General features: G+C 38.5%; 2 protein-coding genes across 3 annotated transcripts; both read right to left on the reverse strand.

Moving 5' to 3' along the window:
* Positions 1–671: 671 nt before the first annotated feature.
* mterf3 (mitochondrial transcription termination factor 3) lies at positions 672–19,618 on the reverse strand. Of its 2 annotated transcripts, none has more exons than XM_060823697.1 (8): positions 19,464–19,618; positions 14,536–14,888; positions 11,864–12,013; positions 10,632–10,821; positions 8,302–8,449; positions 5,569–5,640; positions 4,760–4,921; positions 672–3,843 (listed from the first exon to the last, which is right to left on the reverse strand). In XM_060823697.1, exons 2-8 carry the CDS (start codon positions 14,864–14,866, stop codon positions 3,649–3,651), a joined length of 1,248 nt encoding a protein of 415 aa, XP_060679680.1. In that variant the 5' UTR covers positions 14,867–14,888; positions 19,464–19,618; the 3' UTR covers positions 672–3,648. The 2 variants fall into 2 exon arrangements, with proteins under 2 accessions (XP_060679680.1, XP_060679679.1); XM_060823696.1 differs by lacking the exon at positions 19,464–19,618 and adding an exon at positions 15,003–15,642.
* On the reverse strand, positions 16,473–19,455 carry LOC132815230 (jerky protein-like). Its single transcript, XM_060824043.1, has 3 exons — positions 19,405–19,455; positions 18,739–18,805; positions 16,473–18,620 (listed from the first exon to the last, which is right to left on the reverse strand). The coding sequence occupies exon 3, from the start codon at positions 18,264–18,266 to the stop codon at positions 16,473–16,475; it is 1,794 nt and encodes a 597-aa protein (XP_060680026.1). The 5' UTR covers positions 18,267–18,620; positions 18,739–18,805; positions 19,405–19,455.
* Positions 19,619–21,312: the final 1,694 nt, after the last annotated feature.

The raw sequence follows: 21,312 nt of genomic DNA on the forward strand, positions 1-21,312 counted from the left end.
ATAATCTTTGATTCCATTACTATGTCATCCCTAAAGAGACTTCAGGACTCTAACCCCACAGCTCTCTGTGGCAAACAATGCCAAAGACTCTGAACCTTCAAAAGAAATTCTTCCTTATCTCAATTTTAAATTAGCATTCAGAGACGATGCTTTCTGGCCCTAGATTTCCCCATGAGGGGAAACGATTGTCAAGCCCCTGAAAAATCCTATATATTTCAATGAGATGGTGTTGGGGATATTAGCACGGACAAGTGATTGGCTAATGAGTAGAAGAATAAGATTGGGATAAAAGGGGCAGATTCAGGATGGCAACTTGGAAGTAGTGGAATGCCACAGTGATCAGTGCTGGGGCCACAGTTATTAGCAATATATATTCATGATTTGGGTGATGGAAGTTAAAGTACTATTGCCAAGTTTGCAGATGACACTGAAACAGATGAGAAGATACGTATTGAAGATGACAGTCAACAAAGGGATACAGAAAGCTTAGGTAACTGGACAGATGGAAGATAATGTGGAAAATGTGAGGTCGTGCACTTTTGTAGGCAGAAGAACTAAGTCTAATTTAAATTGAAAAATACTGCAGAAAGCTGCAGTACAAAGAGAGGTCTTCCTAAAACATACAAGGCACTAATCGGTCAAATCTAGAATACTGGGAACAGGTTTGAAGCATTTATCTAAAGAAAGAAGCACTGGCATTAGAAACATTAGAGACATAGTTGATTTCGGTAGGGAGAGATTTTCTGAACAGTAAATATTGAATAGGTTGGGCTGATACTTACTAAAGTTTATAAGATTGAGAAAAGACTGTCTTTAAACATATATGATTCTTGAGACATTTAGCAGGGTAGATGAGAAGAGCTTGTTTCCCTTTGGGAGAGTCTGGCACCACAGAGCATAAACTCAGGAGTAATGTAATGCCCATTTAAGACAGATACAAGAAGGAATTTCTTCTCATAATAGTGAATCTGTGAAATTCTGTACATCAGAGAGAGCTGTCAAGGTTGGGTCATTAAGTGTGGTGAAGGCTGAGGTAGACAAATTTTTACCCAGCATGTAACAGATTATGTATAAAGCAGTCTTCACTCCCTCCACCACTGATACACAGCAACATCTACAATTTGCACAGAAGTAACTCATCAGGTTATTTTGAAAGCACCTTCCAAACCTGTAACTGTTATTAGCTCAAAGGACAATGTCGGCACATGGGAACACCAACACTTGCATGTTTCTTCCAAGCCACTTGCATTCCTGACTTGTAACTATATCTTCAGTGCCACTGGCTTAAAATTTTGGAACTCGCTCCCTAACAGCACTCAGGTTGACCTACAACACACGGACCACTCAACAAGGTGCCTATCACCACTTTCTCAAGGACAATTAGGGATGAGCAATAAATGCTGGCCTAGGCAGCAAAGCACATATCCCTGGAATGAAAGATAAACTGTAAGTGCCATCTTAAATAGGATACGTCAAACCCTACACTTGGTCATTCATCACTTCAATGCTCAGCAGCAAAGTTTCTTCCAATCGTATTTAAGTCTGACTGCTGTGAAGAAAATCAAGCAGGTTAAATACATTTATCAATATGAATCTGTAATAGCACTTTTATTAAAATGTTCCAAGGAGCTTTACAAGAATGTTTTCAAACAAAACTTGAAATTGAGCTCCTCAAAAATATTAAGGCACGTGGTAAACAGGAACATGTTAAAGGAAGAGATGGAGACAGTCTGTTGGAAATGGTTGACGGAGAGTTTAGGTCCTTGCCAGCTGAAACCACAGCTGCAAAGTGGATTAATGAAAATTGGAGATTTGCAAGAAGCCTCTGTTGAAGAAACCAGATGCCTAAGGATTATTGGGCTGGAGGGTGCAGGGAGAGGGAGAGCCAAGACCATGAAGACATGTCAAAATAAGATGAGAATTTCAAAGTGACAAGCATAGGGTCTTGCGTGAACAGGAGTTTTTAAGAGTTAGGATGGAAGCAACATAATTTTGGAGTAGCTGAGGTTAAAGGGATGGTAGCTAGGAGAGCACTGAACCAATTAAACCTAAAGGTAACAGCTACATGTGACAGTGACAGCTATGGCTCAGTCAGTACCTTCAAGTCAGAAGTTATGGATTCAAGTCCCACCTCAGGACCTGAGTTACAAAACTCACATCCAATGCAGTACTGAAGAAAATGTTATATTTCAGTTGAAACATTAAACTATGGCCTAATCTATCCTTTCTGTCGGACATTAAAGATCCTATGGCACTATTTCAAACAGCAAAAGAATTATTCCCAATGTCTTAGCTAATAATCATCCTTAAATATCACATTATCTTTTCAATATTATTTTGTTGCTGTGGGAGCCTTCAGCATACAATTTGGCTGCCATTTTTCCCACATTTATCTCTCAGGAAAAAAATGAATTTAATCAGCTATAAAGAGCTTTGGGATTTTGTGTAAGGCACATATCTTCATGGATGATGATTTCAGCAATAGGCGGAGACAGATCATTTGACAGTGGTGCAAGCACTCTTGGTCATATATAGAATACAGAGTTGGACTCTCAGCTCAGGGTTGCAAGTTAATAGTTTAATTTAGCTTCAGAGCGACCAAAGAGAAGAATGGCATCAGTGGTGATGGAATTTGTAGCTGTGTCTCAAAGACAATAAAAGATTAACAAAATATTGTGGACGCTGAAGATCTGATAGACAAACAAAAATTGCTGGACATACTTATCAGATCTGGCAGCATCTGTGGAGAGAACAGAATTACATGTGTGCTCTGATGAAAGGTCACATATGTTACCAAACCCAATAGAGAACTGGGGAATTTTCTGTGTGCTCCATATTGGATAAAAAAAAGGTGGCAGATCAGAAGTAGTGGAGAGGTCAACAGAGGTGATAATATACGTTGCTGAATAAAAACATGTCTACCATTGTCAATAATTGTTGAGTAAAAGCCTTCAAAGTTTCACTGAAATAAAACAGCAGCTCAAGAAACATTGTCTTGACCTATGTACAATCCTGATAGAGGCACTGTCTACCTTCAGCAATTGCTTTTTAGGTTAGCTGCAAGTCAAAATACACAACTAAGGGTTTAGAATATTAGTTGCAAAGTTACAGTTTATCTACATTCAAGATTATTCAGAGCCAAATAACACTGCATCATTTCACAAATATAAATACCTATTTGCATCAAGAAATTATTGAATTTTAACCCGGTGGCTTTCAAAAGAATTCACATAATTTTCAACATTTTTGGGAGAAATTCTTAGTCCAACTGCCATTAAAATATTCTTACCAAATGTGTAGAATATTCACCTCTTGGCCCTGGAATAAATCCTGCTCATAATAAAAGGATAAAGGTAGCAGTTTTCTGGCAAGCATTGACCGCAGAAATTAGTTCGAGGAAAGTTAAATCCATTTCCCAATGAGGACTGATTCAGAGTAATGAAACTAGAGGCAAAATTGACAATTGCACTCAGAAGAATTACAGTTTTTTTTTGGATTCACTGTCAGATAGCTCTCTTATTGCTACTAAGCAAACTACTGGTCTGGAAGTAGTTGATTTAGTTATCGGATATACAGGAAAATAGTCATGACTCTACATTTACTTATTTTTTTTGTAAATGAGCACATATTGAAACCATTTAACAGAATTTAAAGTGTTTTTTGGAATGCCTCAAAGTCCAGCAATGTGCCTTTTGCTATCTCCACGCAGAATACTTCATCAGGTGTTGCAACCAACTTATCCAGTGAGACGTAGTTAGGCTGAGTTGGATCATATTGCGCTCGTCCCAAGTGTTCAAGAAACAGATGTCTGTCTTTTATTCTCAGAAATTTTGCATTAAAAACCTAAGGCAAGAATAAAGTTTTTTTTAAAAGTTAGATGCAGAAAGTTAATTCTCAACACATGCTGTAACAAAAATAATAAGTAATAACATTTCTCCATCACCTTAACACACATTCTTTTATAACACCAAAGCCAATAAGTTAATATTCAAAATGAATAATTTTGAAGTCTTTAATTACAGTCACTAATATGACAAGAAAAACTATTTATCCATATTAAATTACATAGACAAGATATTTTGTGAAAAATTAATAAATCTCTATACCACTGATTGTGTTAAGATGTTGATGGTAAGGAGATGTGTTCCCTCATGGTGTTGAATGGAGAGGTTTTGGGTTTTGGCAAAGATTGGAAGGAAACTGGGGTGTAAAGTGGTGGGGGAAGAGGGAGAAGAAAATAATAACCATTCCTACATCAATAGTGCACACAAGTCTATGCAAGGAGAGGATGCTGGTCACCCATCCAACCTCGTATGCGAACACAGACCCTGATAATGATGGAGCTCAGAAATAAAAAAAAATCCTGAAAGGTTTGACCAGGTGACTGACTCATAACCCTTTTACATTTTGTAGGAATAGTAGGCTGTTCTTAGGTTGGTTGCTATTATGCACTCCCTCACTACAGCTAAACATATTTGCAAACTTACATGTTATAAAGTCTTTATTATCAGCACAGTTTCATTGAATGAGACACTGCAGAGGGAAATTCATTTCTCAGACTGCATTGGTCCAATTCAATTGAAACGTGCTGTGGTAATGCCATTTTAATTTTAAAATAATTTCTCATTATCTAAAAAGGAATCAATATTAATAAAGCAATAAATAATTACTTCAATCATGATCCTGGATTCATTGGAATATTGTTAGATTAGGACATAGTACAGTTAACATAAAAAGGTGAACAGAATGTCATGCATACCTGAGGAAATTTTGTAATTAGGTGGTGGGGGATTCCCATGGTATTGTGTAAGTAATCAAACAGTTGAGTCAATTTTTTCTTACTAGCCAGGAGGAGTTTGGGGACGCTGATTGCCATGTGCTGGATTTCATTATCACGAAATCCCAATTCAATCCGACAAACCTGGAAAACAACAAAATTGCCTGAGGGAGAGCTTTGCAATGATAAAATTGGCACAACTGAATGGAAAACTAGCTACTACAGCCGTTAGATAATAGTCAAAGTTAAATCGGTTCAATTTTGGTTCAAAAATAGGAAGTAGGAAATCTGTACGACCTGTTGACTATTTCCAGCATTTTCTGCTCATAGTCAAGATGAGCTTGTCATGTAACTGTTTGTAATGGCTTTCCTTTTAAATAAGAAACGTTGAAATACAAATTGTAAAATGCATTATTTGAAGTATTAATCTTTTTAACAGAAATTGCCTTTGTAAACTTAATGTTGAAATCTTGGGATTTCTATTGCATTTAAGATTAGGACACTTCTTGCCTTGACTTTTGTAATGTTTATGTTTTTGTGTATGAGTTTAAAGTTAATCTTTTTCCGATATAAATTAAGTATAATTGCATAATGAAAGGGTTAGGGATTTTGGGATGACCGTCTTGAGACTTAGATGCTTTCCAGCAAAGGCAATTTGATGTGGGTTGTGTGATCCTGCTCGCTGAGACTCGCAGGAGAAAGAGGATCAATATCTCACAGGCAACAGAGGGACCGAGCGTCTTGTAAATACCTTTACTCTTGGGGGGAAAAAAAGGAGTCATTCCACCTACTTTCAGATTTTCTTTGACTGGTTCCAAGCTGCCAGTTAACAATTTGGGAAGACGGGTGACCAGATCACGTGTCTAGCAGAAAATAAAAGACACTCAAATTAAAATTTAAGGTAAAAAGAGAAGAACATGTCAAATGCAAATGAAAAACAGAATTTATAGACTCTGGAAAAAAAAATGTTAACATTTAGATAAAGATCCATTATCAGAATCTAATCTGGTGAGAGCGAAAGGTTGAATGAAGACCCATTATTACTTTTTCTTGATAAAATAGTATTTTTCATTTAGAAAGAATGGGGAATAAATTCATAGAACCCCTACACAGTGTGGAAGCAAGCTATTCAGCTCATCAACACATTGACTCTCCATTCAGCATCCCACCCAGACCCATCCCCGAACCTATCCCGTAACCCTACATTCACTATGGCCAATCTAGCTAACCTGCACATCTCTGGATATGAGGAAATCGGAACCCACGAGGAAACCGACGCAGACACGGGGAGAACATGCAAACTCTACACAGTCAGTTGGCCAAAGCTGGAATCAAATCTGGGTCACTGGCGCTGTGAGGCAGCAGTACTGAACACTGAGCCACTGTACTGCCCTTTGTAATCTTGCTCTAGATTATCACCAAGTGTCCAATCAATTCACTACTAATTAAATTGAATATAACACCTGCTGAATGTTTCCAGCGTCTTTTGCCTTAGATTCATTATTCCTCTGCTCATGCCACTGTCCATCACCTTTTGCTGTGAACTATCGACCCTTTCATTACAATTAATCTCTCTCACCTTCCGTCAGAGCACTTACCTTCCCTTTTCCCATTCCCAACATTCATCATTTCTACATTTTGTTTGTTGCTTAAAATTGGTTCCATCTGCAACCTTGTCCGGTTTTGAAGAAAGATTATCGAACTGAAATCTTAAATGTTTCTTTTCTTTCCACGGATGCTCATCTATGGAAGATTGCCAGTAATTTCTCCTTTTACTTCTTTTGACTTGAGCCTTGACTTCTCAACACCCTCAACTGTGTCACCATTCGCTGCTAAGCCTTAAAGTGCTACAATTTTCTCCATAAACCCCTCTGACTGTTCTCTTCCTTTCAGAAGATTCTTCCATTGGTTTAACCAAGCTTTTGATTTCTGTTGTATTCTCTCTATGTGGCACAACAATCAATTTGTTTGGAAACAATTCGTAAAAGTCTCATGGGATATTTTCTCTTCTTAAAATGCATTGTATAGCTGTTACATAGAAGAATGCTGTAGGCCATCATCTAGCATAGCAAAAGCAAACAGCAATACTGATGAAGAATAATGTTAATCTAATTTCAGCTGAAAAGGCATTTCAACATTTGAAAAATTCACATTAGAGTTCAAATCTACTTTGATTTTACCACAAACAGCAAAAAGTAAGCACTCTGTTAGCTGTATATTTACAATAAAACCATATTAAGTTCTGCTAGAGGAACATAAAGATCCACTTGCAGTTCCAACTTGATGGGCTATAACATTCGAGTGTAATTCCTTAATAAGGATTCTCCATATGATAAACTTTCTCTCAGCTGTGCACTTGAAATGCTCTGAATTCCAAGGGGTGTGTGTGTGTGTGTGTGTGTGTGTGTGTGTGTGTGTGTGTGTGTGTGTGTGTGTGAGAGAAAGAGAGAGAGAGAGAGTGGGTGGTGATAGTATTCACTTGTTAGGATGTTCGCACGCATCAAGAAGGTAATGGACAACTGCCTGGTAACCTTTTCAGCTAGATTCATTTTACTAGATGGTACTGAGTATGTGTGCAAAAGAGAGAGGTCTCAGCAACCTCAGATTAATAAGTATTTCACCAAAGACTCTCTAAACAGAATTTCAGCAGGAATCTGTAACAACGAGGATGCGGATCCCATGAAAAAGGAATGCTGCCTGTCGCCAGTGCAAAACAAAGTATAACCTTGTCCTTTTACATTGTCAACTATTCATATCATATTGTAACATGCTGTCGCAACAAAAATATTCACTTGTCTCATATAACTCTTACTTCTTACAAATGTAGTAAGGCTCAGTTTAAAACACTCTTACAATGGAGTCTGAATGTTGACAACTCAAGGTCTATTGCAGAAAAACAACACACCATGTAAACTGGCAGACCAGTACAATACTAAAAAAGCCTTGTATTATTGAAGGAGTCACTCTTTGGTGAGGTGTTAAACTGAGGCTGGTTCTCTTGTCTCAGTGATTTAGTTGGATATTAAAAATTTCATGTCAGACCTGTGAATATTAAGGAATTTTTGTTAGTACACTGGTCAATCTCTCCAGATCACCAAAATTAAATTAATTAATCGTCCGTCACACTGTTCTTTATGGTATCTTTGTTGTACAACCCCTATAATGCACTTCAAAGCAACTCATTTCAGATGAAGTATTTTGAAATATGGTAAGGTGTCAAGTAAAACAAGGTTTCCTTTTTTCTTTTAAATGCCAAAGTAATTAAGCATCACTTTAAAATCAAGACTGCCCATTAACAGGCCATCCAATTAACAGTCTCATGCTATGGGTAACATTGATGATAATGATTAAATACATGTTAAGTGGCGTTAAGGTTTGGTTATTCTGTGTCCATGACTGGATTACAGAAACAGCAATTATAGAAGGTCTCCTCAGCCCATAGCATCAAGTCTCAACACATACTGCTTCACTTCCCTCATGACAGCCACATATACACAGTGTTAAAATTCATCAGACAGCAGTACCTTTTGCACATTTAATCTCAGTTCTCTCTGGTAGAATGCCAGCCTATTGTCCAGTCTTTCCACACTGAAATTTAGCAAATAAGGGGCTCCTGACACCATCCTTGAAATGGCTTCTTTGCTGAATTTCTTTGATTGCAAATACTGTACTCTAAAAGAAAATGAAAAACCATTAGTACTGAATTGAGAAAAAAGGATACTTAAACCAAAGATATCACCAAACATCTTGCATCTATATTTGGATTTTACAAAGTTTATTTTAGGATATAGGGGAACATGTTATTTATCTGATTATTTGGTACAATGACTGATGACAGCTAAGAAATCATGGAGTCAAGAGGCAGAGGGCAGAGTTGATTACTACTGGCTTCAAGGCTAAAAGCAGAGAGTGAGAATAACTGGTAATTAATCTCAGTTGCAGCAATGGGAAGTAGTGTTCCACGACGATCAGAATTGGTATTGCTGCTATTCAAAATTTACATGAACAACTCAGACTTCAGAATCAAAAACATAACTTCCAACTTCAGTGCAACAAATTGGAGGAAGGGCTATTCATAAACCACATTGAAGAGGACTGGACAAATTAAGGAGGACATTAATACGCTTGTAAATGGACAAATAATTAGCAAATGAAGTTCAACATAGGTGAATAATAAATGTGAGGTAGTTTTTTTGATAAAACATAATGTGGTCATTTATTACTTTGAATGGACATGTCTTAATGGGAAGGAGGAACAAAGGGATATTTCAGAATACAAATACACCTGAACACTAAAAACCATGCCATATGTTAGCGAGGGATAGAATAGAAAAGGATGGGATTGATGCTAAATCTGAATTGATGTGTGCATTCTTATTGGAAAAATTGACAGGCTAGACCTCTTTTCTCTATGAAACAAAGAGGGCCGTAAGTGACGATATAAAGCTTTCTAAAATTGAGAAACATTTTGATACACAAAGAGCATTTTTCCACTGGTGAGGAAGAACATAACTTCCATCATCGGGATAAGCACCAAGAAGTCTAATAGGGAATTCAGAAGGATATTCTTTATCCAGAGTTGTGAGAATATACAAATTGCACCACTGTGACAGTCTGAATTGAATAATACAAATACATTTAAGGAAAATTACAGAAGAATATGATGGAGAAGGGTTATAATGGCAGATTTAGATGAGGATATGTGGGAAGGGGAGAGAGTGGAACATAAGCCTTGATGTTAACTAGGTCAGTCGGTTTGGTTGTGACTGTGCCGTACACCCTATGTAATCCCACAAACAATGTCCTGACATACCAGTTAGTTAATAGGTTTTTCTTAATGAACTTTATCTCAACAATCTTTGTAGCTTTAACAAAATTATCTTTTAATTGTAGTTTATCTAGACTTGTTTAATACCCTGTAAATAAAGCAGCATTATTATATCAATTTAGTGGTAATACTACTACCGCTACTGCCACATCAACTTGGATTCACACTGGTCCTCTACAATACTCAATTGTTGAGAAAAAACATTTTAAAATATTTATAAGGGAAAAAAATCAAACTCAAGAGAAATTAAGATAAGAAAATTTTGCTCAAACTCATTTGATTCAAGGGGTTCTTAATAAGAGAAAATGAAGATGGAAAGTTTAAGGAGTGAACTCTGGAGTGTTCAAAGACATAACAATATTAGGTTGGGACAGGGGGATCCCCCAGAACGCTGGATCCAGAGGAAAGGAGAGTCGCTGAGTTGTTTTATATTGCTGAAGGGATTGGAGAGGTAAAAGGGGAATAAATCATAATTTTAAAGTTGAGACAGAGGGGCTGGGATCCAAGATGTTCATAAAGAAAAGAAGTGACAAGTGATCAGGACTTGGTATAGGAAGGAGTACAACATTTTGCCTAAGCTAAAAGATTAGAGGGTGAAGGATAGATTCATTGGAAGAGATTAGTTTGGCAATAACAAAGATATGTATGAAGTTCACAACGACAAATACATTCCTAGAACTGGACTCAAAAGTCTGAATCATGTCCTCCCATGCTGGAATGACCAAGACTCTATGTCTCATAATCTTTAAACTGCAGGCCAAGTCTTGCAGTCTCCCACTATTTTATTTTACAAGCATTAAGAACCACAGAGAACCACAGTACTTCAGCTTTTTTTCCGTCTTTAGATGGCATTTCTCCATTGATATTTATTGGGCGAATACCTCTTTTTACCTATTATGCATTCTTGTCATTCTTGGAAATAGCTCTGTTTTCTGCTTCTAGCTAGATTTCCCTTCTGATTTTTTCTTTGCCACCAGTTTCTTTGTATTTCTTATGCTAGATAGATCTCAATATCCCTTACATTACCTCATCCATAGATTCTCCACATCCTCAGTCAGAATGAAGGGGTTTCTGGTGAGGAATGCTCCAAGCAAATGATCATCTACTCCTATATCTTTTAGGAACAGAAGTCTCTCTTTTACATCTCTGTTAAAATCCAGTCTTAATAGCATATTGGCCACATTTGGTCGCCTTTCTAGTTTAGACAGATCTACACCTGTAAGATAGGATTTATAAGAAAATTGATCAATACAGCACAATGTTAATCACAGTTATTTGTTTTCTGGCTGTGACAATTAGTTTAAAAGAAAGGCATTCTGCTTTTATAGATGTTAACAGCATACTTTTGTACACAGCAATACTACTTGTCCAGAATTCTAACAAAAATTTGTTCATATGTGGAGTTTGAATGAATATGGTATACACTAGCACAGACAGGGAATCTAGAGGACGTGATCTAGGAGATGAAGAAACAAGTAACGTCAAAGTGAATGATGAGTGTTCCCTATTTGAAATTTCCCCACAAGACTCGAAAAACTTATGATGAGAGCCATCAGGCTTTAATAAAAGCTAATAGAATCCATGCATGCATATTCTAATGCTGAACAAAATCACCATAACATCCTTCCACAAGAATGCAGTTAGGCTTCATTCAGAACATGACGTATGGTTCGAGACCTGTTTTGTGATGGAGAATTACAGGAACTTAAAAAAGGTCAGAGAAAGGCCATGAGAATAATACCAACTTTGAAATCTCCTAGCTATCAGCATAGAATTAGACAGCAGAAAATGTTTTCACCTAAATAACTGGACTTTGGAGAGATTTGAAAAAAAATATTAAAAGTAATGAAAGAGTTAGTCAAATAAGCACAGAACTATCTTAGATTGCAAGAGGTTTTTTTTCTATCAAGGATCATCAACCTCATTTTCTTTTCTCCAGTACTGTCCAGCTGTTTTCCTATGTTTTTGCACCTTTTAGGAGTTACTTTCCATTTGGGATCGTAATTCTTAATAACACCATGTCTGTATTGGAAATACTCAGTGGACTGAATGTCCTCTTTCCTCTCGTTTCAGATGTCTGCAATCCACAAGAATTTAATTCTTGAGTGGAAGTTAAATAAAAGAAAATTAACCATGAAGCTTGGGCAAATAAAGATAGCTAGCACTTGTGAGGAAGAGTCAGCTAGGAGAGTCTGCTGCATCAATGCCCCCAAAGTACTTTAATTATTTAGATTTATTTTCATAGAATCATTACATACCTAGAAGGACCAGCTTGGTTAGCGTCTCTGACTGGTCAACATATTCACACAAGGTAAATGAGGTAGGAGGGAGTGAAGGACTTGCCTCAATTTGCAAAGCCTCTTCTTCAGATAATTCATCAAATGGAGAATGAGGTGGAACATCTAATTCTGAGATTTGAATAAAAATATTAAATTAACTGAAGAGTACAGTTGTAAAGCAGAACAGATGCAAAGTCCTCTTCATACTTAACACTTTTTTCTTTTAACCACACATGTAGTAGATTTCATGGAATTATAAGGCACAGAAATGGGCTATTTGGGTCAACCAGTCAATGCCAGTGGTTCTGAAAAATCATGCTGGACTCAACATTAATTCTGTTTCTCTTTTCACATATACTACCAGACCTGCTGAGTTTCTCCAGCATTAACTGTGTTTGTTTCATATCAGTGGTTTTGTTCAACTTGAACCTTCTCACCTTACCTATTCAAACCTTTACTCCCTTCTCCCAAATCTGCTTGTTTACCTGTGCCTTGAATTCTTAACTATAGGATTTAACCAAATCCTGTGGCAGGGAGTTTCACAATTCTTCAGGTAGATTGTTACTTTTGATTTCCCTTTTGAATGTGGTGACATCCTATATTGATGGCCTGTAGTTATGCTCTTCCCCACAAGAAGCAACTTTCCGTGAGCACTCTATCAAAATCTTTAGTAATTTTAAAGGTCTCCTTTCAGCCTTTTTGCCTAAGAATAATAGACTCATCTGTTAATCCTTTCCTGCTATGTCTATCCATGCCTTTATGGTATCATCCTTATAATTCTTCTCTGCATTCTTTACAGTCTTACTCTATTTTTCTCTGATAAGACACTTCTGAGTACTGAACCCTTTTGGTAACCTGATCCAATATCTCACCTGTCTCTGTGACATACATTGTTTATAATGCTCCTGTGAAGTGCCTGTTCATTACATTACAGATGTTATACAAGTTGTTGCTGTACAGCAATTTACATAATATAATGACCAGAACAATATGCAATACACTCAGTGTAGTCTAAGCAAGGTTTGATATAGGTTGAGCATAGCTTCCCTACTCTTCAATTCTGTCCCTCTTGAAATAAAACTAATATTTGGTGTACTTCATTTTTAATGACTTAGCTAACTTTTGGCACAACTTTTAGCAATTGTTGCATTTATTCTCCCTGGACCCCTTTACAGTGTACCTCCACCTCATGTAGACTGCACCTTCCAAGTAATTAGTGACCTCCTTATTTTCCCTAGAAAATATAATCTGTGTTGAAATTGATTTGCCAATTATTTTTCCACTCTGCAAGTTTATTAATGCCCTTCTGTAATTTGTTAGCAGACTTCCTCAGAATTGAGTATCCATTCTCCCCCACTCCTGTCCGAATTTGCTTTTGATTCTAGACCTGTTTATTTCCATCAGTTTCTGTTTTCGTTTCCGATTTCCAGCATCCACAGTACCTTGCTGTTGTGATCTGTTAACCTTCCTACTTTCCTAACAATCATGAGGCACTTTATTTGTGGTCAATGTTGTAGAACTTCTCAGATCTAATGTGATTCTTAACACCATTCAAAAGTAAGACCTGTAAGTATGTAATCAGGAAACTCCATTATGAGACATGTATAGCTCCATTGAATGTTACTGGAACTAATCAATGTAATTTCTTTCAGCTCGATAAAAGTACAATGTAGTGCATCACTCATTCATACAATTTAGGGACATTACAAGTATCACGCAGGATTTATGTACCTGTAATGTTGCTACCTCATGGGTGTGCACTGCATAGGTTTTGTCTGTAGTTTGAACACAATCACATCACAAGTACATGGAAGGGATAGCAATATATATCTAAATCTCAGGTGAAAACAGGCTTAAGCCTATGTGATAGGTGAAATTGGATACTGCAGATGCTGGAGATGAGAGTCACGATTAGAGTAATGCTCGAAAAGCACAGCAGGCCAGGCAGTATCTGAGGAGCAGGAAAATCAACGTTTTGAGATTCCTGATGAAGGGATTTTGCCCAAAATGTCAATTTTACTGCTCTTAGGTTGCTGCCTGACCTGCTACGCTTTTCCAACACTACTCTAATCTTAGACTATATGGTGCTGACCTCAGTTGGTCAAGTAGTCTACGGATGTTTAAGACTTCAGCTTATTAGAAAAATAAATTGATATTTGACTGAGGTACCACAAGATAAAAACCTAAAAGCACATTTTAATTATGGATAACTGATACAAAGGCATTTAAAAAGCACCTTTAACAGAATACAATATTCCAAGGAGCTTCAGGCTATTAAATAAGATTTCACACTGAGCCACTCAAGGTGCCAGTAAGATAGACTTGATCAAAGGAAGACAAAGATAGAGAGGTTTAGGGAGGGGTTCCAGAGTTTAGGACCCAGCCAGCTGAATGTCAAATGAAGATGAACCCAGGTCAAAGGCACCAACACCATCGTTCTGTATGTGTTCACATGAAGGTGCTGAAATATTCTTGCAATGGCATTTCATTGATCTAATGGATCACCCCTGGTTCATTGGCTGAATTAAAGATGTGCAACTAGTGGAGTGATCTATGAAGAAGAAACTGTCAGCATCTAGTTGTTCTATAATGTATTAAATGTATGTCAATTTACATATTGAATGCATTCAACAAAACAAAACATAGCTTACCCACAGATTGTACATCTTTCACCACACAAGGCAGTTCTGTTTTGCCATGGGTATGATCTGTGTTTAGAAAAATACAGCTTTCTGTGAACCGGTATCCACTGTCATCTTCTTTACTTGGTGGCAAACTTGATGCTGAAGAATTCAAGTCAGATCTTTTCAACATCCAGAGTTTTTGAGTCAAAAGGCGTTGACGTGCATCTAAACCAAAGCGACTTTGAAGACTATAGGATGCTACAGGCACCACTTTTATTTCTTGCTTTGAAGACCAAACTAGACCAACAATTCTCAATGAAGACCATCGGTGACAAATGCGGTGGCACAGTGAAGACATTTTTGTTCAATTTAACATGAACCTGTAAACAATAAACGTAATGAGTAAATAGTAGTTGTATTCATGAGAACTGTGGTAAATGTTATGCTAAAGTTAAAATTACGTGTTTCAAAGCATTAACCCTTTGGATACTTACAGATTTGAAATAGTTGATAAAAATATAAAATGAAGATCATGGGCTGAATTTTCGTTCTGGAATTGCAACTCTGGCACGGGTACATTTCCGGGTCCTGACCCCATCAAATACGCCTGATGTGCAACACGAGTTTTAACCAGAAGTACAGTGTGTCCATCACCAACCAATTAAAGATGGTGACTAGAGGGCCAACAGGAGGCTATCGAGCACTGAATGATCAGATTGTTCACCTGTTAGAGTGAAGCTATGTCAATGTAGTGGAGGAGGCTGTCGATGTTAGTAGGACAGTGATAGAAGGTGCCCTTTGAAGACCAATTCATACATTTTTAACATAAAAAGTGACACAGCTGCCAGGCCAGCAATGAGGATGGGCAATCTTTAGAATAGCTATGGTGGTTATGGAGGTTAGGGCTCTCTGACAAATATCATACTAAAAGGGAGCATAGCCTCAAGGTTTCTGATGGAAGTAATGGTGAAAATCACCCAGGCTCCGGCCACAATCATCAACTCCTTACCATATACTGGGGTGCTGCCAGAAAATTGGAATCATAAAAATGTTTAATACCTATGTTTAGAGAACTCAATAACTGCAGACCTGACCAAAAAACATTGACAACAGGGAATTCTTTTGAGACAAAATGCAAAATTATTGGTACTTGGAAAAATTTGGGTTAAGAAACATTAGCTTTGTGAAAAGTAAATCATGTTTGACTAGGGTTCCTTGATGCAGACTGTTTAAATGTACTTTTGAAAGGTCTGATGTACTTGTTAACAAAATTGAAAAGGACAGTGGTTACATGGGTATAAAGATGGTTAAGGGTCAGAAAGAAACTCCAAACTGCATGTGCTGTAGTGTTACCCCAGAGCTCAATGGCTGAAACCACAGCACTCTGATAAATACAGTGCGGGAAAGTAATAGGTGTTGTGGCCAACAGTGATACCACGAACAAGGACATAATCTAGCAAACAACTGGGAGATAGAATTTTAATACGCAGAAGTGAGAGGTGATTCATCAGGCAATAAGGACTTAATGGCATAAACTAAATAAGTGCAGGAACAATGAGAAAATCATGTACATATGCATATACCATTGAAGGTTTCAGACATATTGAGAGAGTGGTTAGCAAAGCATATCAGATCTTCATCTTCATAAACAGGAGTATACAAAAATACAAAATGAATTTATGCTGAACCCTTATAAAGCTCTGATTAAGCCATACTGCAACCTTTCGAGTCTACAATGTTTGGGACCAAGCCATTTCTGGAGAATGGATATTAGAATTCTGAATCAAAAGTAATAGGATTGGAAAACATCATGGATATAAAATTTTTTATGAAACATGAAATACTTCTCAATTCTGTTACTACTTTATAAATATTATTTTACTTATTCAACTATGCTTTTTCATGTCCAGTTCCAAAGTACTTTATCAAAATGTTGTTGATGACGTAAAGGGAATAAATGTATGTTATTCCATACATTGCTTTATTTCACCAATATTTAGAAGAGGTGTAGGAGAGAGTGGATGATAATTGATGACAAGAGCAGTCAAGTCTGGGTCCTTTGTGTCATCGCGTCCACTGGTTGATGGGATCGAGCTCAGTGATGCTAATGGTGTGTGCGCAAAGGATTTTCCAACTTCATCAAACATTTGCTGCAACCTCATTTGTTTCATGTGTTTCGGCTGCTCATTTATCAACTTCTCTTGGATCCTGTGTATGTGCATTACATCTTGCTGGCTTACAAAACTTTGTTGCTCAAGAAAACGAATGAAGCGGGAAGCTAGACTGATTCCCTCTTCCAAGGTAATCTTATCCCCAGTAACATTGTCTTCTTCATCACTGTTGTCACTATCCTCAGACTTGTAGTGTAAAACACCCTCAATTATCTCTGAATCTGTTACTTGTTGTACAACTGAAGTATTATCTTCACCATTTAACCACGCCAAAATGTCTTCCTCATCCAAGTCACTTCCTATTTGCTTAGTACAACACAAGAGGTCAGTCACCATTGCCTTGGTTTCACTTAAACTAAAGGCGTCAGAGCTTTCACCCATGTCCTCATCATTCAATATAATTTCAGGACACAATTTACGCCAGGCATTTTGTAAGGTTCTCCTCGTTACACTGTCCCATGCATTTGTCAAACACCATATAGCATCTTTGAGACTGAGGGCAGTCTTAAAGGCATCAATACCACCAGTATTGTAGCTGGTCACAAGACGACGTAAAAAACTCTTCCTGTAGTGACTTTTCATTGACCTAATAACTCCTTGGTCCATTGGCTGAATTAAAGATGTACAACTAGGGGGTAGATAGGTAGGGAAGACATTGTCAGCATCTAATTGCTCTCTAGGAGGATGAGGTGCACAGTTGTCTAAAAGAAGAACAATTTTGCAGTCTGCAGCCAAACCAACCTTTTGACAGTGTGCACGAGCCTCTGGAACAAAATGATTATGGAACCAGTCGCTCAATATTTCCTCGGTAACACACGAACATTTATTAGCTTCATAAAGCACTGGCATAATTTTCATCCCTTTGAAAACACGAGGCTTAGGACTTTTACCAACAACCAAAAGTTTACACTTATGTGTTCCAGCAGCATTTGTGCATGCAAGCACAGTTAGTCTTTCTGTTGATTCCTTGTAATCATGTACCATCATTTCCTCTGTACCAACAGGCCTGTGTTGTGGCAAACATCTCCAGAAAATATCTGTCTCATCCACATTATATATTTGTTCAGGGCTAAGATCCTCATCTTTCATCAACTTTGCAAAGTCAGTTATGTAACATTTGACAGCCTCTGTATTTGCAGAGCTCTTTTCACCAGTCTCTTTCAGATGAATTCCATGCCTATGCTTAAATCTCTGCAACCAGCCTTGAGAGTACTCGCACACAGAATTAATCTTCAAATCATTATGAAATTGTTTGGCCTTTTCCATAAGCATTGTCCCTGAAATAGGGAGTCCCTCGCTACGACGTTGTCTGAACCATTTATACAGGGCATCATCATGGTCAGTAGACTTAGCACGATGCAGCGTTTTACGCTCACTAATTCCTTGAACTGTGTCACTTTCAGCACAGAATTTAAATAGCTTTTCACGTTGCTTCTTGATGTCATAAATTGTTGTGATTCCCACACCATATGCCTCACACAACGTTTTTACTGCAGAACCTTGATCTAGTTTATTTATGATTTCAACCTTTTCTGATATTGTAAGTGTAACATGCTTACGTTTTGCTGTACTTTTCTTACATGCCATGGTGAGAGATTAAAAAAACAAACTATATCCTGAGAATAAAAAGGATATTTTTATTCCTGAAGAAGAGCTCATGCCCGAAATGTCGATTCTCCTGCTCCTTGGATGCTGCCTGACCTGCTGCGCATTTTCGGCAACACATTTTCAACTCAAAAGCCTGAGAATAATTGGGTCTGCTCAAAAACACTTCAGCAAAGAGAGTTTGCGTGAAAAATGGTAGTTGGTAGAGAAGGTGAGATGATCCTGTCGGGTGTGAAAGTACAACACAAGGTTACAAAGTCACTCAGCCCTCGAAATCCTGTGCTCTCCTCAACCAGATGAACTCATGCTTCCCGATCTGCTGCAGCTGGCTCTGGTCTGCTCAAAGAAAAATTCCAGAGAACTTTTTTTTAAGTTTCTAAACAATAAGTTTCCAGACGGAGAGATTATGCAACTAGTTCTTGTGATCACAGTTGAGGGTGCAGGGGGAACTTACCTAAATGGCTGCATGGATGAGTGATATTAACTGCAAAGTTAGTTTGGAAAAGTTGGGGGTTGTTCTCCTGAAACAAAGGAGATTTAGTAAGAGCTGTAAAAGACTGTGACAAGATTGAATAAAGTAGACAAGGAAAAACTGTCCCCAACTAAGCGATGGTGCAAGGGCTGAGGAACACAGAATTTAAAGCTTTGGGTAAGACAAACAGAGAGAAAGTGAGGAACAATCTTTTTTAAAGCAACAAGTACAAATGACCTTAAAGATGCTGCCCATCAGGGTGTTGGAAATAGAGACCATCAATGATTTATAAAGGAGATTGAACAGGCACTGTGAGACCTTACAGTGATTGGGAAGGGGAATGGGATGGAATGATTGTTCTGAAGGGAGCTGGCATATCCTCGAGTGGCCAAATGGTATCCTTCTATGTCCCCAATGACTACATCCTATTCATGTTCTAAATTGTACTCATTTAAAAGAAGCGGCGGGGGAACAGAAACGAGTTGGGAAAGCTGTTAAAAACGCGTTGAGGCCTTTATCAGGCGCCGATTATTCAGCAGCTGGAGGATCCCGTCCATGTGGGGACAGCAGCCCACTTTCGGAAGGAGATGTCAGTCTGGGGGAGTTTATCGGAGCGGTAACAGGGATTAAATACTTAGGTTGGAGTACCTGGAGAGAGTAGGGTCAAAGCACCAGATAGTGCAGACAACAGTCCTCCCAGTACTCACCTTAATCATTCCGACCGGGAAACACAGAGTCAATACCGAGTCAGCACTGCTCCAGGGAGGAAGAGAAACAGGACAGCACAGGCTGCAGCTCCGCCGTACGGCACATGGTCTCCCGGCTGCAGCTCCGCCGTACGGCACAAGGTCTCCCGGCTGCAGCTCCGCCGTACGGCACATGGTTCCCCGGCTGCAGCTCTGCCGTACGACACATTGTCCCCCGGCTGCAGCTCCGCCGTACGGCACATAGTTCCCCGCTGATTCACTGCTTAATCATGGTTGATCTGGTAATCCTCAGTTCCACTTTGCTGCCTTCCTCCTCAATCCTTGATTCCCTTATACTTATTAAGTATTTTAAGTATGTTATATTAAGCATACGAGAATTATACTCAAGTTATTAAACTCTAATAACTTGAATATATTTTAAACCTCTGCCTCAAAAGCCTTTTTGGATGAAAAAAAGTCCAAAGAATAATTGACCCTTTAGAGAAAGAAAATCCTCCACGTCCTTGTTTTAAGCCCCTTGTTACGATTATGCCCTCTGGTCCCAGTCTCTCCCAAGGGGGAAACAATCTTTCCTCATGTACCCTTTGAGTCCTCTAAAGAATCTTGTAATATTTCAGTAAGGTTGCCTTTCATTCTTCTAAATTCCACTGAGTACAGGCATAACCTACTCAATCTCTCTCTCTCTCCACTCTGTGTCCTGCTGGGCTGGATAAGAAGGTCTCTTTCATCTGCTACAGTTTAGATTCAGGATGCTTTTTCAATCTACGAGTCTCAAGATGAATTGAGAGCTATCTCTTTCTCTCTCCTGATAGGGGTGGCTGGGAGATGCCTCTCTGTGTGTCCTGCTAGGCTGGGTTCGGAATTTTCTCTGTCTCTTTGTGCTGTTGATCTGGGTTAGCTGGTGCCTCTGTCTTAGTTAAGAGTGTTTCTGTGTGTAATCTGTTGATCTGAGTGAAGTGATGGCTTTCCATCTCTGTCTAGATTAGTAAATGTATCTCTTTGTGTACTGAATATCTTGGGCCAGCTCCTGCTATCTTGGTTAGGAAGTGTGTGTGTTTCTCTTTCTCCCACTCTGTCTGTGTGGCTGGGGTAGGAGGTATCACTCTGTCTGGCAGACTGAATATCTGGGTTACAATGTTTGGGTATCTCTCTTCCTCTCTGTTTGGGTAAGAAGGTGTCCTACTGTCTGTCTAGCTTAGGAGGTCTCTCTCTCGGTTAGATGTCTCTCTCTCGAGAGTGTGGCGCTGGAAAAGCACAGCAGGTCAGGCAGCATCCGAGGAGTACGAAAATAGACGTTTCGGGCAAAAGCCCTTCATCAGGAATGAAGTCTCACTGTCTGTCTTTCTGGAAGAGGAGGTGTCTCTGTCTCTCTGGGTTCAGAGGTCTCTGTTTCTCTGCATTAGGAGGTATGTTTCTGTTTCTGTCTGACGTAGGACGTATCTCTGGGTCTGGGGGTTTGGAGGTCTCTCTCTCTCTCTGTCTGGGTAAGAAGCATCTCTCTGTCTGTTTGGGCGAAGAGGTGTGTCTCTGTCTTTCTCTCTCTCTGTCTGGCTGTCTGTTTGGATTAGGAGGTGTGTCTCTGTCTTTCTCTCTAGCAGTCTCTAGCACTCCCACACTCACACATGCACCTCCTCACAGACTCACATACACATATATATATATACACTCTCTCACATTCACAATGTGAATCCAATCCAGACAGACTCCTATACATACACACACACAAAAACCCACATGCACACATATACATATATGTTTGTGGAGTGAATTTGTACTTGCAAAGTTACATTATACTCTGCTCAAAAACTGCATAAGTTCATGTAACACTCTTGTTAACTAATTTTTTTAG

The sequence above is a fragment of the Hemiscyllium ocellatum genome, chromosome 4, assembly GCF_020745735.1.
Source record: "Hemiscyllium ocellatum isolate sHemOce1 chromosome 4, sHemOce1.pat.X.cur, whole genome shotgun sequence".
Classification (NCBI taxonomy): domain Eukaryota; kingdom Metazoa; phylum Chordata; class Chondrichthyes; order Orectolobiformes; family Hemiscylliidae; genus Hemiscyllium; species Hemiscyllium ocellatum.